Here is a 15,125-nt window from a genome sequence, read left to right as displayed (position 1 = left end):
GGTGTAATAAGGGTGTTTCCCGCTACAAGGGGATCTAGAGTGGTTTTCATAAACCCGTGAATACATTTTAGCTTATTTAGCACTGACACGCTGCAATGTGTTGTTCTCCTTTGTGCTGCATTGATTCTCGAGCTTCGACTCTTACATTTTGTTGCATGGTTTGTGAAAACTACTCTCCCACTGTGGATAATACAAATAGTAGGACAATGGTGGCCAGTTAATGGTTGGCCGAGGATGCAGGTAAATGCAGAATGCGATAACAAATTTAGCAGGACACAGGTTACTTGTTTTCCTTTATTTCTCACAATCCTGCCAGAAATATTATTAAATTGTTCTCGACCCGTCACGTAAGGGGATTTGTAAAGATACAGGTACAAAGGTGCGGTCAGTTATTGATATCAACCTCAAGTTTTACTGAAATTTCAAAACGAAGAACAAGAACCGCTAACCATGCTATGCAGCCGTAACAAGTTGAGTTGAAACGTGAAACATAATATCCCAATAACTCACAAGACATAAAACTTTAAGACGAGGCTCTGTTCCAGTTCTAATCTACCGTAATTCGGGGACAGAGACTAGACTAAAAGTAATATGTTTCATGTCTTTAGTTTATATCGAGCGTGGGCGTTATGGTTATCACCTTTGTAACGTCTGAAATCTCTCCTGCTGAGGCGTGTTTACAAAATGCTAATCTTTCATTCAGCAAGACGTGCCATTTAACCATTTTAAATCCATTTTTTATTGGAAAATGTTTAGATCATGTCATGTGGACTGAGTTAGCATTTCAGTTACAGTTCCATAGTCCGTCTTGTAAAATATCTCTTCTGCTGAGATTCGCAATGTGAACCGCGTTAGCATGGTCACCAAGACACAGTGCAAGAAGGTCAACTGGCCAGAATGGGATAATCACAATTTTTGATTCATTGACAAACATAAAAGCTACAAAGTTAGGCTCATACCAATCAGATGTTCTCAAATTTGAGACAACCGATTGACATCAGAACAGGACTTTTCTTTCTTCCACAGAGGTTGTCTCATCTCACAACCTTATGCAATGTATCCAACTCTACTAATGCATGAAGTGTCTTATGGATTATGTCTATTCCCACGCACTTCAAACAAAACACTTCCAATCTTCGACACACCCTTTGTTCATCTCTTTTACACCGTTTGGCACTCGGTCTAGTCTTTGAGAAAATTACAACCACTGCTTTCAACCTTATCGCTGCTCTGCAAACGTCTATTCTTGCACATTGTCCTTCTGCCATAAGCGTTTAGTGATAAGTAAAGAGTAGTTTAGTACTCTTCGTCATCATAATCTTCCAGCGGGTCACCATCATACTCCATACTTTGGAAATCCACGCGGTACCTGAGAATGCCTGCGAAGAAGAAGCACGCAGTGAACACGGTACAACAATCACAGCGTAGACACAAATTAACTCGTGTGTTATATGTCGGCAAATAACAGCTGAGTACCACTGCTTGGTGAACTGAAATTATGGCGTTTTGGGAAAAACATGCTGCAGCCCTAACAGCTCAGCTAACTTGAGCCCCTCAGGTCTATCAACCGCACACTAGCCAGATGTCCCCAGCTAGACTAGTTGAGCAGAACCTACTGTACCTACAACAGCAATTAAATCCTCTTCGAAGATGTGCAACTGACCTCCAATTCCTCCGAATCCTTTACAGAACTGGGCCCCCTCTTGGGACTTGTCTGTGATGATTTCAAGAGTGGCACCTAAAACAATCCAACGAATATCAATAAACATTTAAAACAAGGATCTAATTAGCTAATGAGCCTTCCTGGGAAAATGCCTTCGTCGAAATGCTGTTCCAAAAGGGTGCCAAAGCAACTGCTTCAAAAGGGGGGACTTATTGTTCTTCTGTGGGTTTCCTTGTATTCATTTATGTGCTTATACAAAACATCTGGGAATAGAGGGCCTGAGCCTGTTAGACCCACCCCTTCCCCTAGATACAACTATGGTCATCATACTGTAAACATCACTTACCAAAGTTCTTGTAATTGTTTGCCAGCCATTCTAGAAGTGGGTTTTTGTCGACTAACTCAAGCTCAACACCAGACTACAAGAAAAAATAAAATGAAATACATTTTTGGATAACTATGGAATATCCTTTTTAAGTGGGTTAGTATTTTTTTTTTTTTTAAATGGGACTTTCCTTCGTAGGTACTTTCCTTGATAATAGGGTTCCTTTATTAAGGGGGAGTCTAGAGTGGCATTATACTGTACAAATAAAGACAGATCTTTGTCCGAGACAAAGACAGGTGGATTGAGACTTCAAGATAAGGAAACAAGCACTGACGGAAGGATGGGAGCAAAATCATATACAGAAAATAAAATTTTGAATATAACAAAAGCTTACCTCACTATCAATAAAATGTGTTTTATCTTTTTCCTGTTCTGGGTTCAAGTGGAGAACTGTGTCCTCTAAAACAAGACATGTGTTAAGCCCAATGTGAGATAACATCAAGCAGAATCGAGAGTGCTATGTGCAGAACTAATGCATGTTTCAGCACTCAGCTTGAGAACCCCCTAGGCAAGTCTCTCTAGTTTCTGACAAGCAAAGCTTAGTGCTGCAATAGCAATAGGGGCACCAAATGCCAATCAAAATATCCTATCTGTCCTGTTTGGTTCACTTGATCCATGTTTTGTTTCTACATTCTGCACAAGCTCCCCAGCTCAGCACTGAATTTGGCTTGTCTGTAACTAGAAGGAAATTTGAGGTTCCCAGAACCAGGGTAGATGACTTGCCATCTGTTTGATGATTACGGAGTACTATCCTTTGAATGTCCAAGTTTTCCCAGACAATGAGAATGTCAACCGCACCCATCTCTAATGCCTAAAATCAGATGTACATGGTTATCCATATAGGCAGGGCATACAAACACATGCAATCACTGACACACCATGTTAATATCTTTAAAAATCTAATGGGAAGCACAGTTGACCAAGGAAAACACAAACCTTGAGTGTATCAGCAACACCAAAACAATATTTTCCAGTGTCTTGGGATATTTCATCAAAATAACGCCCTAAGAAATAAATAAAAATAAGAAAATGCAGCTCTTGAATGAACATAACCCTAGTATAAACCTACCAACTGAATATTGGAAAAATTAGAGAAACCAAGTGAAGGCAGAAGTGGTTCATGTCCACAAGATATTTACCTCTATCAGTTTCTTCTCTTGAATTAATTTTACCCACAAGATATTTACATTATCAGTTTCTTGTCTTGAATAAACTTCACCCACAAGATATTTACCTATCAGTTTCTTTTCTTGAATAAACTTCACATTAGCAAGAACTTCTGAGGCCAGCTCAATTGCCTGAATGAAAGATATATATTTATATCTGGCTTAGTACTTTCAAAATGGAACATGTAAAGTGGTAAGGATGCCAGATCAATAATTTTTAGGACTGTTTCGATAGAAGAAAGTTCCTTTAAAATGAGGACAATTTTAAGAGTTTATAAAGTGTCCATTGAGTTAAAAAATGTCTGTATTTATTTGGTACCAAAAGTATTTACCAATAAGAGGATGCATGTAGAATGATGAAAAATGGTTTGTTTAAATAAAGAAAAATTTGTAGGCTTATATTATCTAGAATTTCATGGACAACATCTTATACCACAAATAGTGAGAATTCAGTGTTTTTAAATATTTTCTTTCTGTTTTTACATATTTTTTTTCCATATTTTCTTTTCTCATCACAAAACTGATGTGAAAAAATTAAACATTTAAATATGTTTAGATCATGCCAAACGGTTACAGTGTAGTCAGTCTCAGGCACTCAATCATCTGCATGGGTGATGTATATCATACAATGCAGGATATACTGTACCGAGCGGTGATGTTTAACCAACCTGATTAAATCCATTCTCTCCACCATATGACACATCCACTAGCTTGAGAACTTTAGCTTGCAGTCTCTACCAAACCAATACATAACCAGTGAATGAATAGACAGCTTTTGCTAAGGGATTGCATAACTTTTGGGTAGCAAACTTTTGTTTCCATTTTGGACAATAACAAAGGCATAATAAAGGTAAAAACCTGCTTTCCCCAAGTTCTCATTGTACCACTTGGTCAGTTCCTAGAATGTGTGGCCAAGCAAAACACCTCACTGTAAGTAAGTGGTCTCTACGGGAGGCCATAGCAGACGGGACAGAGAGGGGTGAAGAAGTCCACCATTACTCTAGACAGCATTAAAACCATACACTGGATTCTTGGCCAAGCATGGGGAACTGCTGTCATTTATCAAGTACTATAACACTTCTAATTTGATTTAAAAGGGGCCGCTCAATTGATTTTAAGCAAGTGAGGTTAGGGGGAGGGCATTGTTTGCTCGTTTAGTGGACCTGTCTCTATCAGTTATCAGTGAATTTTTTGTAGATTAAGGTGATGCTAGACTTTCTGCAACTGGAGCAGCAGACCTCTTGAGCAGTATAGTACCTGATCAAACATATCTGATTGACTCAGTTCTGACTTGAAATCTGCTGAACCAGCTAGGATCATCCCTGTAATGTTCGGCTGAGAATGCAAAAATGAAAAATTAAGAATTTACAAAATAGGCAATGATTACTGTATATTTTTTTACAGTTGAATAGACAATCATATAGTAAGAACAAACCTTGTCATTTGTAATAAATAGCTGTACTGCTGTCTCCGCAACTTTTCTCACATAATTATGGCGCTTCTCCATCCGGAGACGAGCAAAACGAAGGGCAGACTGTCCCCCACGACCTGAGTACAACAGAGAGAACAAAACTTGTTAAAAATGCCTTAAGCTTGTGAATGACATCAGTCACCAGAAGGATACATATTGTTATTAGAAAGTTGGAGAAGTCCACAAAAATGCTTTTTACTAATTGAAACAACAAAAACAGTCTACAGAATGGGTGCTCATTAATTTGATCTGAGCCTCAATCTGGTGAAGCCTGTTTGCCATTACAACAGCTGACACTTTGACAAAATCCTAAAGAGCACATTATTTTTTAAGGAAACATCAACAAAAATAAAGCTTCTCACACTTATCCAGGCCTGCATCTGAAACTTTTTTAATTTCAGTTCCTAACTACTTTTATGTTGGTATGTACCTAAATCAAATTATTTTGGCCAAACATTGTTCTTTCGAAAGGATAAATAGATCCAACAAATTCCACTCTGCATATCTTTCATTCTGTAAATCACTTGCACATGCTTATCAGACATATATAAATGGTGAGGGAATTTTTTTTTTTCAGTTGATAAACTTGAATGCTAATTACTGACCATTCCAACTCCAGTAGTACCACAATACAATTGAATTAAAACTAAAAAGAGTTAATCACCATGTTTCTTGGGCAGATCAACTGTAAACTTGTGAAGTACATCTCTGGTGTTACCACATAGAGTACCAAACAATGCACCATTACCATCCATCACGATGAACCCAAATTTGTTATCATCTGCTAGTAAGGCATTTAATGCCTGGTAAAAAAATCAAAATTCCTTGTTAGGAAAATCATTGTTAAAAAAAAATAATAAAAAATTGTACTGCAACATCTGGTGGTCTATAAATATATTATAGTTGAAAAGCTGTTATTTTGAGATATAAGGCTTTCCTTAAGCACTGGCTGCTGTTAAATATTGCTAGCTGGGAAAGGGAAAATAGCCAGTTCCTAGTCAACCAGCAGACAAATTCCTAGGGACAAATCTGAAGAATCACATACATTCATATATGGATTCCATTTCTCAACTTAATAGGTAGTTTGTAAAGTAAACCCCAGTCCCTCTCCCCCCCCCCCCCCCCCCCCGAAAAAAAAAACAACAAACAAACAAAAGAGGATGCAGGGCTTTGAGTGGATTAACATGCATTAACCCGCTACTGCACAAAAACACAGAATCAATTTCTAAACTCACCTCAGTATGAAACTTGTTATCACAAAGATATAATGATGTGTTGATTGGCTTAAATGGTTCAAAATCTATATTGACTTTCTTCTCTTTGCCGTCATCTGTGACAATTGTTCCACAGTACACTACAAGACCATTTGGGGGAACTATGGACCAATTCAAAAATAACATTTTTGAACTATACTAACAGAGTCAGCTAAATCCAACACAAAAGCCTCTAATGATAAAACTAAATAAATAAAACTAACTCAATGTTGACCTTTCTCGAAACTTTGAGATATAACATTAATACAATTATACCTTTAGAATAGAGTTTTAGTCGCTGCTGTACAGAAGTGATGGCACTCAATACAGACAGACGATTCACTCTGCTCTTGATATTAGATGCCGTGCCAAACTCGTCTGCTAACATTTTAGCAACTCTGGAAATCTGGTCTTTTGGTGGAATGATCAGAGAGATCATGCTTGTTCCATTTCTAAGAAAAGAAAAAAATCAAAGAGCATGAATAAGATGTCAGGACCTGTACGGCCTTCTCTTGCAAGAACATAATTATTTGTCATTATAAATAAATTATTCACAAACCATGATTCGCTAGGAGCCAGCATTTGGGGTTACACTACTTTCTAAAACTGTAAATACTTGTTTTATTTCACAACATCCAATAAGTGCCACACTTCAAATTACATGGGGAGCCTAGCTGGCGCAGTCGGCAGAGCATCGCTATGTAGTGCCTCTGCCACTCACCACTGGGTTCCCAGTTAGATTCCCGTTTTCAATATAAGATGAGTTAGTTGGTCTCACCTTGCCCAAAGGTTTTTCTCCAAAATATATAGGTAATGACGACCAATCACAAGAACTTTAGCACCCACATGTTACTCTCTTTTGTTATTGAAGAATGAAAGACACATACTGGACCATATGTTTCAAGCTATTCATACTTTATTTCTTACTAATTATTTATTTTGAAATGATACTAGAAATGAAGAAACCACAGTTATTCCTATAGATATGTGCTGCTTTGAAGTAGTGCCCCTCTTGTAACCAATGAATTAAATAAGCCCCAGGGAACTAAACAAGTATTTACAGTACTTCATATCTCTTGCACAAAATGAGCTTGTCAGAAACAAGGAAGAACCCTGTAACATACAGGGTGTATCAAAGAGTATCAATTTTTTTTTTTTTCTGTCCAGATCTGATTTGCAGTTCTTCCAGTTTATTAAAGCTACCTCCATGAAAAGATTATTCTTGTGACTTACATAAATAAAAAAAAAATAACATAAATAAATATGAGTGAATTGAGGGGATTAAGTGGGCAAGTAGAAAGAAATGCCTTATGGGATGGGGCATTTACAGTCTCGGTGGGTAGAGTTGAGACATAAAGCAGGTCTCCCTAACAAAAATAAATTCTTCAAATCCTGGACAAACTGAAAAAGTATAGATTCTTCAGCAGAGTCATTGACTGGCAGAGGTATCATGTAAGGATATCTTATATTGCAGTGGAATCTCAAGAATCTCAATAACATGAACTTGGATTGAGTCTTTTGACAGAATAAGTATTAAGAAAGACCACACCACTCTGGAGCTGTATTTTTCATAAAAAATACAGCTATGAGCATATTAGGAGAGTGTCTCAGGACATCATCTTTTGGGGCATAATTGAGTGCTTTGCTTATGGATATTTGCAAGCAAAGGTGAATTCATGATGATTTTTTCTTGTTTGGCTTTGCCAGGATGAGAAAATAATTTTCTAATGAATCACTACAGCCCTCCTAAATGCTGTCTTTTCTGAAACCAAATTGATTCCAAAATTGTTTACACTGCTATTCTGGGTCTGTATGACCTGGAATTGATTTGTTTGGCTTCGGGGTGAAAAGACTTATAAAAAACCATCTGACTTTGAGGAGAGGAGTGTTGACTGGCCCTCCACTCGTGAATTTTCCCCTGGATCTCCCAGAATGCTTTGCAATACGTAAAGATATTTTCGTGGTTGTAAAATCCTTCAAGGAATGGACATTGTGTTTTGAGGCCAAGGAAATGTACCTGGAGGATCAGAATAAAGGTATCTATTTGGTGTCTTGAGCTGTGTTTGCTGATCTCTCTCCCTTGTGTGGTATTTTGAGCGTTTTATTGAGAGGGGTGATTCTGCTTTTCTCTCCTTGTTCGATTTGAGATTTGTCAAAGAACCTGTGCTATTATTTGGCTTAAGAGTAGATGCAAACACCATGGTTGGATGCATATCTGCAAGACCATTTATCCCTTATCCCTTAGACTGATGCCTGAGTATCTTCATCTTGTTGTGTTTTATTTTGAATTTATGAATTTTTTGGGTTGTGGGTACTTCCCAAAGCCGGTACAGGCCGGTTGAGGGGTCAATGTGTTAAAGACCAAACCAAAGTCTGAACAATTTGTAACCAGCAGTGATATTTATGAAAATAATGCTGAATGCTTTTTTTTCATATGAGAGAATAATACCCATTCCTATTCATGGATCCAAGTTCAATATTCCAACAGAATTTCTATATTAATGAATCATATCACAACATAAGGCATCATAGCATGTAAAGATTCGATTCCACTTTACTTGGACTAAAGTTCAGTCGATTTACCAGCCGAATAAAGGCATTATCGTAGGAAAGAAAATACTCTAACGAAAGTCAGTTCTAAAAGGTTTAACCTAAATACACAGAAAGAAGTAAGGAATAACTCACCCCCTAGCCGCTTCCAAACTCTTAATAAGCTTTTTGATTTTCCATATTTCGACATTTCTGTCGGCTGCCTCGGTACCTTCGCCTGACATGACGACAATAGTCGATATGGTTTTCTCGTAGTTTTCTAACAACTAGTACTCATAAAACTTCTATGAACTACACAATAGAGCTAATCTTACGGTTCAACTAGTAACTACTAGAACGGGAAAAATGTTCAAGAAGTTCGTGCTGGATCTAGACTTTCTGGTCCACGCTTTCTCTCTGTGTTCCGGGCGAAACGAGAAATGGTGCAATTTGTCCTTATTTGGAAACACGTGCGCGCAAATATTCTATGGGTAGGGAGGGTGGTTTAAAGATTACTTCCGCTTCCGGTTAAAAACATAATATCATGACTTGCCGCTTGCACGCATGCTTCAAAAGGTTCCCTTCCAAGCTGAAAGACACGCATTTTTTTGGATCGTCGTGAAGAAATCGTCTGTCCTTGTAAGCTAAGTATATTGGAGAGTTTTTCGATTTGCAATTAAGGGCTATGTTTTATTTTTAGCTTAAAATAAATTAACGTAATTTTTTACAGTTCCATGGGACAGGAGTGAGCGGCTGCTCGTTTGGAATCAGAACCTGTTAATGTTGTGAGTGAGGTAAAACCTTAGACAAAGATAAGTCCATTAGCTAATAAGCTATACTGTTCCGCACGTGTCCATTTTATTTACATGTTTTCGCACTACTCACATACCAGTATCTACGTTATGGTACTTGTGGATTATAATGTCGATAAATATATATGTTTCCAATGTTATTACCCATCACATAATGAAAAATCTCTACATTGTTAATATCTTTTTTATGAAAGGGGCATTACAACTTTATTAACTCTGTTTATTTATATGTAAAAACTTGGCTCGCTGTTTTGGGGAACCATATGTAAATCCGTATTGACATGGAAATGCTGTAGGCGAATCTGATTGGCCAATATCATCGAGGTCCCGGGTTCTATTATTTTGGTATAGTTCCAAGAGAGTCCTTTGCGAGATAAAGTCGCTTGTATTGCTCTGTTAGACAGTCCCGAGCTTGGAACTCTGATAATTCGACATAATTTAGGCCTAAATGATGGGTTATGTTCTCTACGCAAAGGCGATTATACTTCTAGCGGCGTCGAATTTTCTCCAAACGAAGGTAGGACTATCATGAAAATGTATTGTAAACATTCTGTAAAGAACTTGAATTCCCCAAATAACAGAGCTCGATCACTTCGTCAAATTAAGCACCTATATTAAAACCCATTCTTTTTATTTTTGCAGTCTTTATAATCGCCTTCGTCTAAAAAATTGATAAGATCGAGCTCGTATAGAACTTTGCAACATTCGGTTGTTTCCATCTTTTTGCAGTGCAAAGACGCTTACATTGCAACTTTCCAAGCAATATTGAAACAATGAAGTTTTATTGATAAGTACCCGTCCTCAGAGTGCAGAATTATCATCTGAACATTAGAATGTAATCGAATATATAGCTGTAATTAGAATTACAAAATTTACAATTCCACAAATTGGTCGTCGTATTTGTTTTGATGCATTGTCACCTTATGTAACACAACGCTATGTGAACCCCTTACTCGTAGTTTCTCTGCAAAGTCTACATATTGCATCTTTATATAAATTGTTGTGGTGATACTAAAATATTCTAAATATTCTTTATCATCAGGCAGATGATTACTGTGGAAGGAAAGGCAAAAAAGAATTTTACTGCGATAAAGGTCAGATCGTTCTTCAGTACTTTTACTGGGCTGATACATTGTTAAGTGTAGTGTGCATCGGCCGACATACTGTAATTTAGCTTATGCTACAAAAGTATGAATAAACGATTATTATTATTATTATTATTATTATTATTATTATTATTATTATATGCTTTTTGCATATAACTTGGATTTTTTTGTGATCGAGTATTAGTTTCAATTTATTTATTCCAAATTCACTCGAACCTGTGTTTAGCTATTGCCTTACTCATCAGTGTTTACATCAGAGTGTAGTCCAATGGGCTCTAAATTTCAAATGCGGTGCCCTCGGTTTTGTAAAAGGTATCGAATGTACAGTGTCAATATCTTGTTAATAAGTTTATTCGTAAAAGCTCAGAACCAAACCGAGCATTATTGCTTCTGATGAAGTGCTTAACAGGTAATAAAAGCCACAACATATTCCCCAAAACCACAACAATTCGAGTTGCGCGTAACTTTTTTTTTCTCGTTTTACTGTAGGCCATTGCTGTGGTAACTTTGAATGCTGCGTTTATTACAAGTATTACGAGATGTGGTGTAAGTGATTCCATAGTGCTGTCATTACTCTTGTCGTATACTCCTTTTGTGATGTTATTGCTGGAAGGGTCATACATCTTGTCTAGGTAGATTTGCATCGGGAGGGGAGGGTGGGATGGAAATTCCATGGGCTGGTGCGAGGGGTAGTGATGGGTAAATCTGAAACTTGCCAACGTGTCAAGTTCCACGTTTCGAAATCCACCGGAGACAAATTGTGAAATTTCGGAATCCGAGCCCAACTTTCTGAGCTTGTTTTCCGATAACTTGCTTGAGGTATGTCATAATGCACTAGTCATTTGAAACCCCCACCCCCATGGTCCCAGGAAAGTGAAGGGTTAACATGGGGGTTTAGAGCACTTTTGAACAAGAATCTGTCCCGAGGGGGTGTGGAAATTGACAGTTTTTTACTCTTGTCCCCACCATGGGGGCTTGGGGACAATTGAATAACATCACAAATGTACTTTGCAAAAGTCATGGTTTTAGACTCTTTCTCTTCTGTAGCAAGCAACTCCATGTATTAGCGTGTGGCACGCTGCATGCAAAATGTGCGAAAATGAATTTAAATATTCCTGCCTCCATTGAAAAAGCACCTCCCTTGAATAAGAAAAATTTAATAAGCGCAGGGGCGCTTATTCAAGTAAAATACGGTAGTCAGAGTGAGAAATGTTGACGTGTCTATGGACGACCCAAACTAATGTATGTAAAATCAAACCAAAACCCTTAAATGTTTGGAATGCTTTAATTGTGGGGCTAATTGTGTAAAAACACTCATTGCTGCTCCTAAAGTAAAATTAAACTATTATATTTAAAAAAAGTCAATTTTATTGAAATTAGGGAGCCCCACCAAGTAAAAATAAGCCTTTTATCCGGTTAGCATTTTCCAGGCTGATAACACTCACCTTATTTATCATGATCTGCTAGAATGTATTTCAAACTATGTTAACTTGGTTTAATATTATCATTTGCAGGGTTCTGGCTTATTTGGTGTGTCATAACCATCTTAGGGTGCAGCTGTGCATACTTGAAGAGACGTCAAATAGGACTATATGGCTATACAATGAATGTTCAAAATAATCTGCAATCGAGAGCTAGTAGCAACTCTCCTGAGTATCCCAAGCACAAGTTGCCATCTTATGCTGAGGTCATAGCCATGCCAAACCTCGGTCCTCCTGATGACATAGAGGGTGCACCGCCACCTTACTTCGTGAGTTTACCATCTGCAAGCACTGGCTTGTTAGGAAGTACAAGCTCATTGTCCACTGCATCTCAAAGTGAAGCTACCACCATTGACATAGTACCGGATATAAACTACTGTGAACAGGTTAAGCAGGATTGTTGTACAAGAACCAAAAATAAGGGAGGAACATGAAGAAATGATTCTTTCTTTTGTCATTGACATGAAAACATATCTAATTTAACCTACATTTGAAGGTGCTGTCATTTGCACCAGTTTCTAAAAACCTCCAGTCTGCGAAGACTATAGTTATTAAAGATAGAAATTCTTGTATAATCTGGCTCATTGCCAGATTAATTAGTAAAAGTTCTAAGAAAAAAAAGAATAAATTATAGGATATTCCTAATTGCTCTATTACATTGTTCAATGTTGACCCGAGCATGAGATTTTTGTATAAAGACTGCAGTACATGGATTGCCATTGTGCCTTTACTTTGTTACATCCATTTAAATAAGTGGACCAGGTTACATAGCAACTATCCATTTAAATAAGTGGACCAGGTTATAAAGCAACTACCATTTAAATAAGTGGACCAGGTAATGCCTAATGGAATATGTAGTTCCCAATACTACATATCTAGAGTTTTTAAAACACTAATTGCAAAATTTTTCAGAATTTTTCCATAAATATTTTTTCCCTATATTTGACTATTCACACGTACATGCTTATATGAGGAATCAATGCTTAGTATAACAGAAAGTTACACTGATTTTTAAAATACAGTAAGATACTCAGTGGTAATGTACTGTAATAAGGAAACATTTCCATATACAATCCAAGCTCACATAGATGTTAGTGGCCTCACCACCGTTAATGGATATGTAATGAACTGAGACTGCTACAAGGAAAGCATACCTGTCGCCACCACCTCTTATAGCAACAATGCACCCATAAAAACTCTTCCAGCATTAAGGCTGCTGCCCCTAGGGAGTTTGTCCGCCAGTTAACTAAAAACTTAACTAGAATCTTGGTAAATATGTCACTTAACTAGAATCTTGGTAAATATGTCACTTAACTGGAATCTTGGTAAATATGTCACTTAACTAGAATCTTGGTAAATATGTCACTTAACTAGAATCTTGGTAAATATGTCACTTAACTAGAATCTTGGTAAATATGTCACTTAACTAGAATCTTGGTAAATATGTCACTTAACTAGAATCTTGGTAAATATGTCACTTAACTAGAATCTTGGTAAATATGACACTTAACTAGAATCTTGGTAAATATGTCACTTAACTAGAATCTTGGTAAATATGTCACTTAACTAGAATCTTGGTAAATATGTCACTTAACTAGAATCTTGGTAAATATGTCACTTAACTAGAATCTTGGTAAATATGTCACTTAACTAGAATCTTGGTAAATATGTCACTTAACTAGAATCTTGGTAAATATGTCACTTAACTAGAATCTTGGTAAATATGTCACAAAGTGCTGGGTGTTCACCAGCCATTACCAGTTTCTCGGCATTTGACTGTTGGCACTCTGGAACCAGGAAAATGCAGGATGAGCCTGCTATTTCTTTTATGACTGAAAATGCTTCCAAGAGTTATCATGATTATTTCAAATGGCTAGAAATATATATTATTTCAATACAGTATATATGATATATTATTCTAGGAGCCACCAAGTTGAGAAAGTTTATAAAAAAAAGTATAGATAAATTACACAATCATAGTTATATTCCAAACTTTGTAAGTAGGATAAGATGTATTTAATAAAGAGTATTTTTGAGTATTAAGTCATAACACATCATGTTCAGGCCTATGACAATAAAACTCTGGCACTGATGTGTGCTGTAGGATCCAGTGCTTTCTTTCTCCAGCTGTGAACAACACTGGTGTAAGAGTGAGTTGTGATAATGAACAGTACAAGACTGGTTGATTAGGTACGCATCCTATTGGTGCAACAAATGTAGAGTGCCAAGCCGATCATGATTGGCTCATGTTGATTTTCATGTACACATCCTGTAGGGTGTACTCACAATCTGAATGTAAAAGTTCACCATTGTCAGCAGCATTGGTCCTTGAAATAAATTCATCACGGTTCTGGCCCACAGAGACTGGTAAATCTGGTAAATCATTTATTTATTGGTCATCTCTGACAGTCAAGAGGTAATGCTGCATTCTGCCATCTGGAGCTCTGCCTGAAACCCACCTGAATTTGGTAATAAATAAATAATAGGTTATTCACATTCCCATTAAAATTTCTTTAATTACTGTGAGGGCTTAATATTTAGTAATCTTTGTGACCCTACAAATATCATGCAAATGTCCCCTGTTTTTGGTCTCTCTGTGCTGATTTTCAAATGATTTTTAAATGAGTAAGGGCAATCAAGCTTCCCAACTTCTTTTATCATATATTTGGTGTCAAAGCATTACCAGGAATCAGGCCTTTGTGTTGATGTTTGCCTTTGTGTTGACTGCACATGCAGTCTCAACCAAAACATATGCCCTTTGGTACTTTGACTTTCGTTGCTCTATTCTTCAATATGAACTTATAAGTCCAGCAATTCTAGTTAACAAATAAAAAAAGACGAATGATGGGATGATTGCCCCAACCCATAAGCCCCTTGTGCTTAACATCTTACACCTATTTCATTCCCTTCCTTTGCTGGCACATTAAAAAATGTACAGAAAAGGTAACTTACACTTCATTACACTATATATAACAAAGTAAGTTAAAGCAGTATAAATTGAGTGTATACAGCGATAATTTAGAAAGCAAGTATAATTATTTACTCGCTATCTTCATTTTTGCTACTTTTACCATTTACAGAACGTTTTCCTTCGCACGATCGCTCTCCCTTCCGCTCTGAAGGCCCGATAAAGAAGGAGGAATGGGTCCATCTTTTCAGTAGACTGTCACTTCCCTCAAAATACTATTTACTTGGGAACCGCGCGTCGACTATATCCACAGGAAGACCCACATTAGAAAGCTAGCCTCCCTCGCAGGCG

At 37.2% G+C, this 15,125-nt stretch overlaps 2 protein-coding genes across 3 annotated transcripts; one reads left to right on the top strand and one right to left on the bottom strand.

Annotated features, from left to right (window-relative positions):
• Positions 1-280: 280 nt before the first annotated feature.
• Positions 281-15,064, bottom strand: LOC5513282 (eukaryotic peptide chain release factor subunit 1). 2 transcript variants are annotated; one of them, XM_032382860.2, is made up of 15 exons: positions 14,938-15,064; positions 14,153-14,325; positions 6,215-6,390; positions 5,921-6,060; positions 5,350-5,488; positions 4,650-4,762; positions 4,472-4,549; positions 3,883-3,948; positions 3,283-3,346; positions 2,985-3,052; positions 2,772-2,859; positions 2,383-2,447; positions 2,010-2,082; positions 1,664-1,738; positions 281-1,379 (listed from the first exon to the last, which is right to left on the bottom strand). In XM_032382860.2, the coding sequence occupies exons 3-15, from the start codon at positions 6,375-6,377 to the stop codon at positions 1,297-1,299; spliced, it is 1,215 nt and encodes a 404-aa protein (XP_032238751.1). In that variant the 5' UTR covers positions 6,378-6,390; positions 14,153-14,325; positions 14,938-15,064; the 3' UTR covers positions 281-1,296. The 2 variants fall into 2 exon arrangements, with proteins under 2 accessions (XP_032238751.1, XP_001633568.1); XM_001633518.3 differs by lacking the exons at positions 14,153-14,325; positions 14,938-15,064 and adding an exon at positions 8,624-8,925.
• On the top strand, positions 8,991-13,905 carry LOC5513290 (WW domain binding protein 1-like). Its single transcript, XM_001633543.3, has 5 exons — positions 8,991-9,106; positions 9,198-9,796; positions 10,322-10,373; positions 10,875-10,931; positions 11,900-13,905. Exons 2-5 carry the CDS (start codon positions 9,728-9,730, stop codon positions 12,298-12,300), a joined length of 579 nt encoding a protein of 192 aa, XP_001633593.2. The 5' UTR covers positions 8,991-9,106; positions 9,198-9,727; the 3' UTR covers positions 12,301-13,905.
• Positions 15,065-15,125: the final 61 nt, after the last annotated feature.

This window comes from Nematostella vectensis, chromosome 6 (genome assembly GCF_932526225.1).
Source record: "Nematostella vectensis chromosome 6, jaNemVect1.1, whole genome shotgun sequence".
Classification (NCBI taxonomy): Eukaryota; Metazoa; Cnidaria; class Anthozoa; order Actiniaria; family Edwardsiidae; genus Nematostella; species Nematostella vectensis.
The sequence above is the reverse complement of the archived record's forward strand: the minus strand, read 5'-3'. Positions and strand labels throughout refer to the sequence as shown.

Coding starts and splice junctions, on each gene's coding strand:
- LOC5513282 (XM_001633518.3), bottom strand. CDS start 8,712: ATGTCAGGCGAAGGTACCGAGGCAGCCGACAGAAATGTCGAAATATGG. Junction 3,053..3,282: donor TCAAGAAAAGAAACTGATAG/GTAAATATCTTG, acceptor TTTATTTCTTAG/GGCGTTATTTTGATGAAATA. Junction 2,448..2,771: donor CCGTAATCATCAAACAGATG/GCAAGTCATCTA, acceptor GTCTTGTTTTAG/AGGACACAGTTCTCCACTTG.
- LOC5513290 (XM_001633543.3), top strand. CDS start 9,728: ATGATGGGTTATGTTCTCTACGCAAAGGCGATTATACTTCTAGCGGCG. Junction 10,374..10,874: donor AGAATTTTACTGCGATAAAG/GTCAGATCGTTC, acceptor GTTTTACTGTAG/GCCATTGCTGTGGTAACTTT. Junction 10,932..11,899: donor CAAGTATTACGAGATGTGGT/GTAAGTGATTCC, acceptor TATCATTTGCAG/GGTTCTGGCTTATTTGGTGT.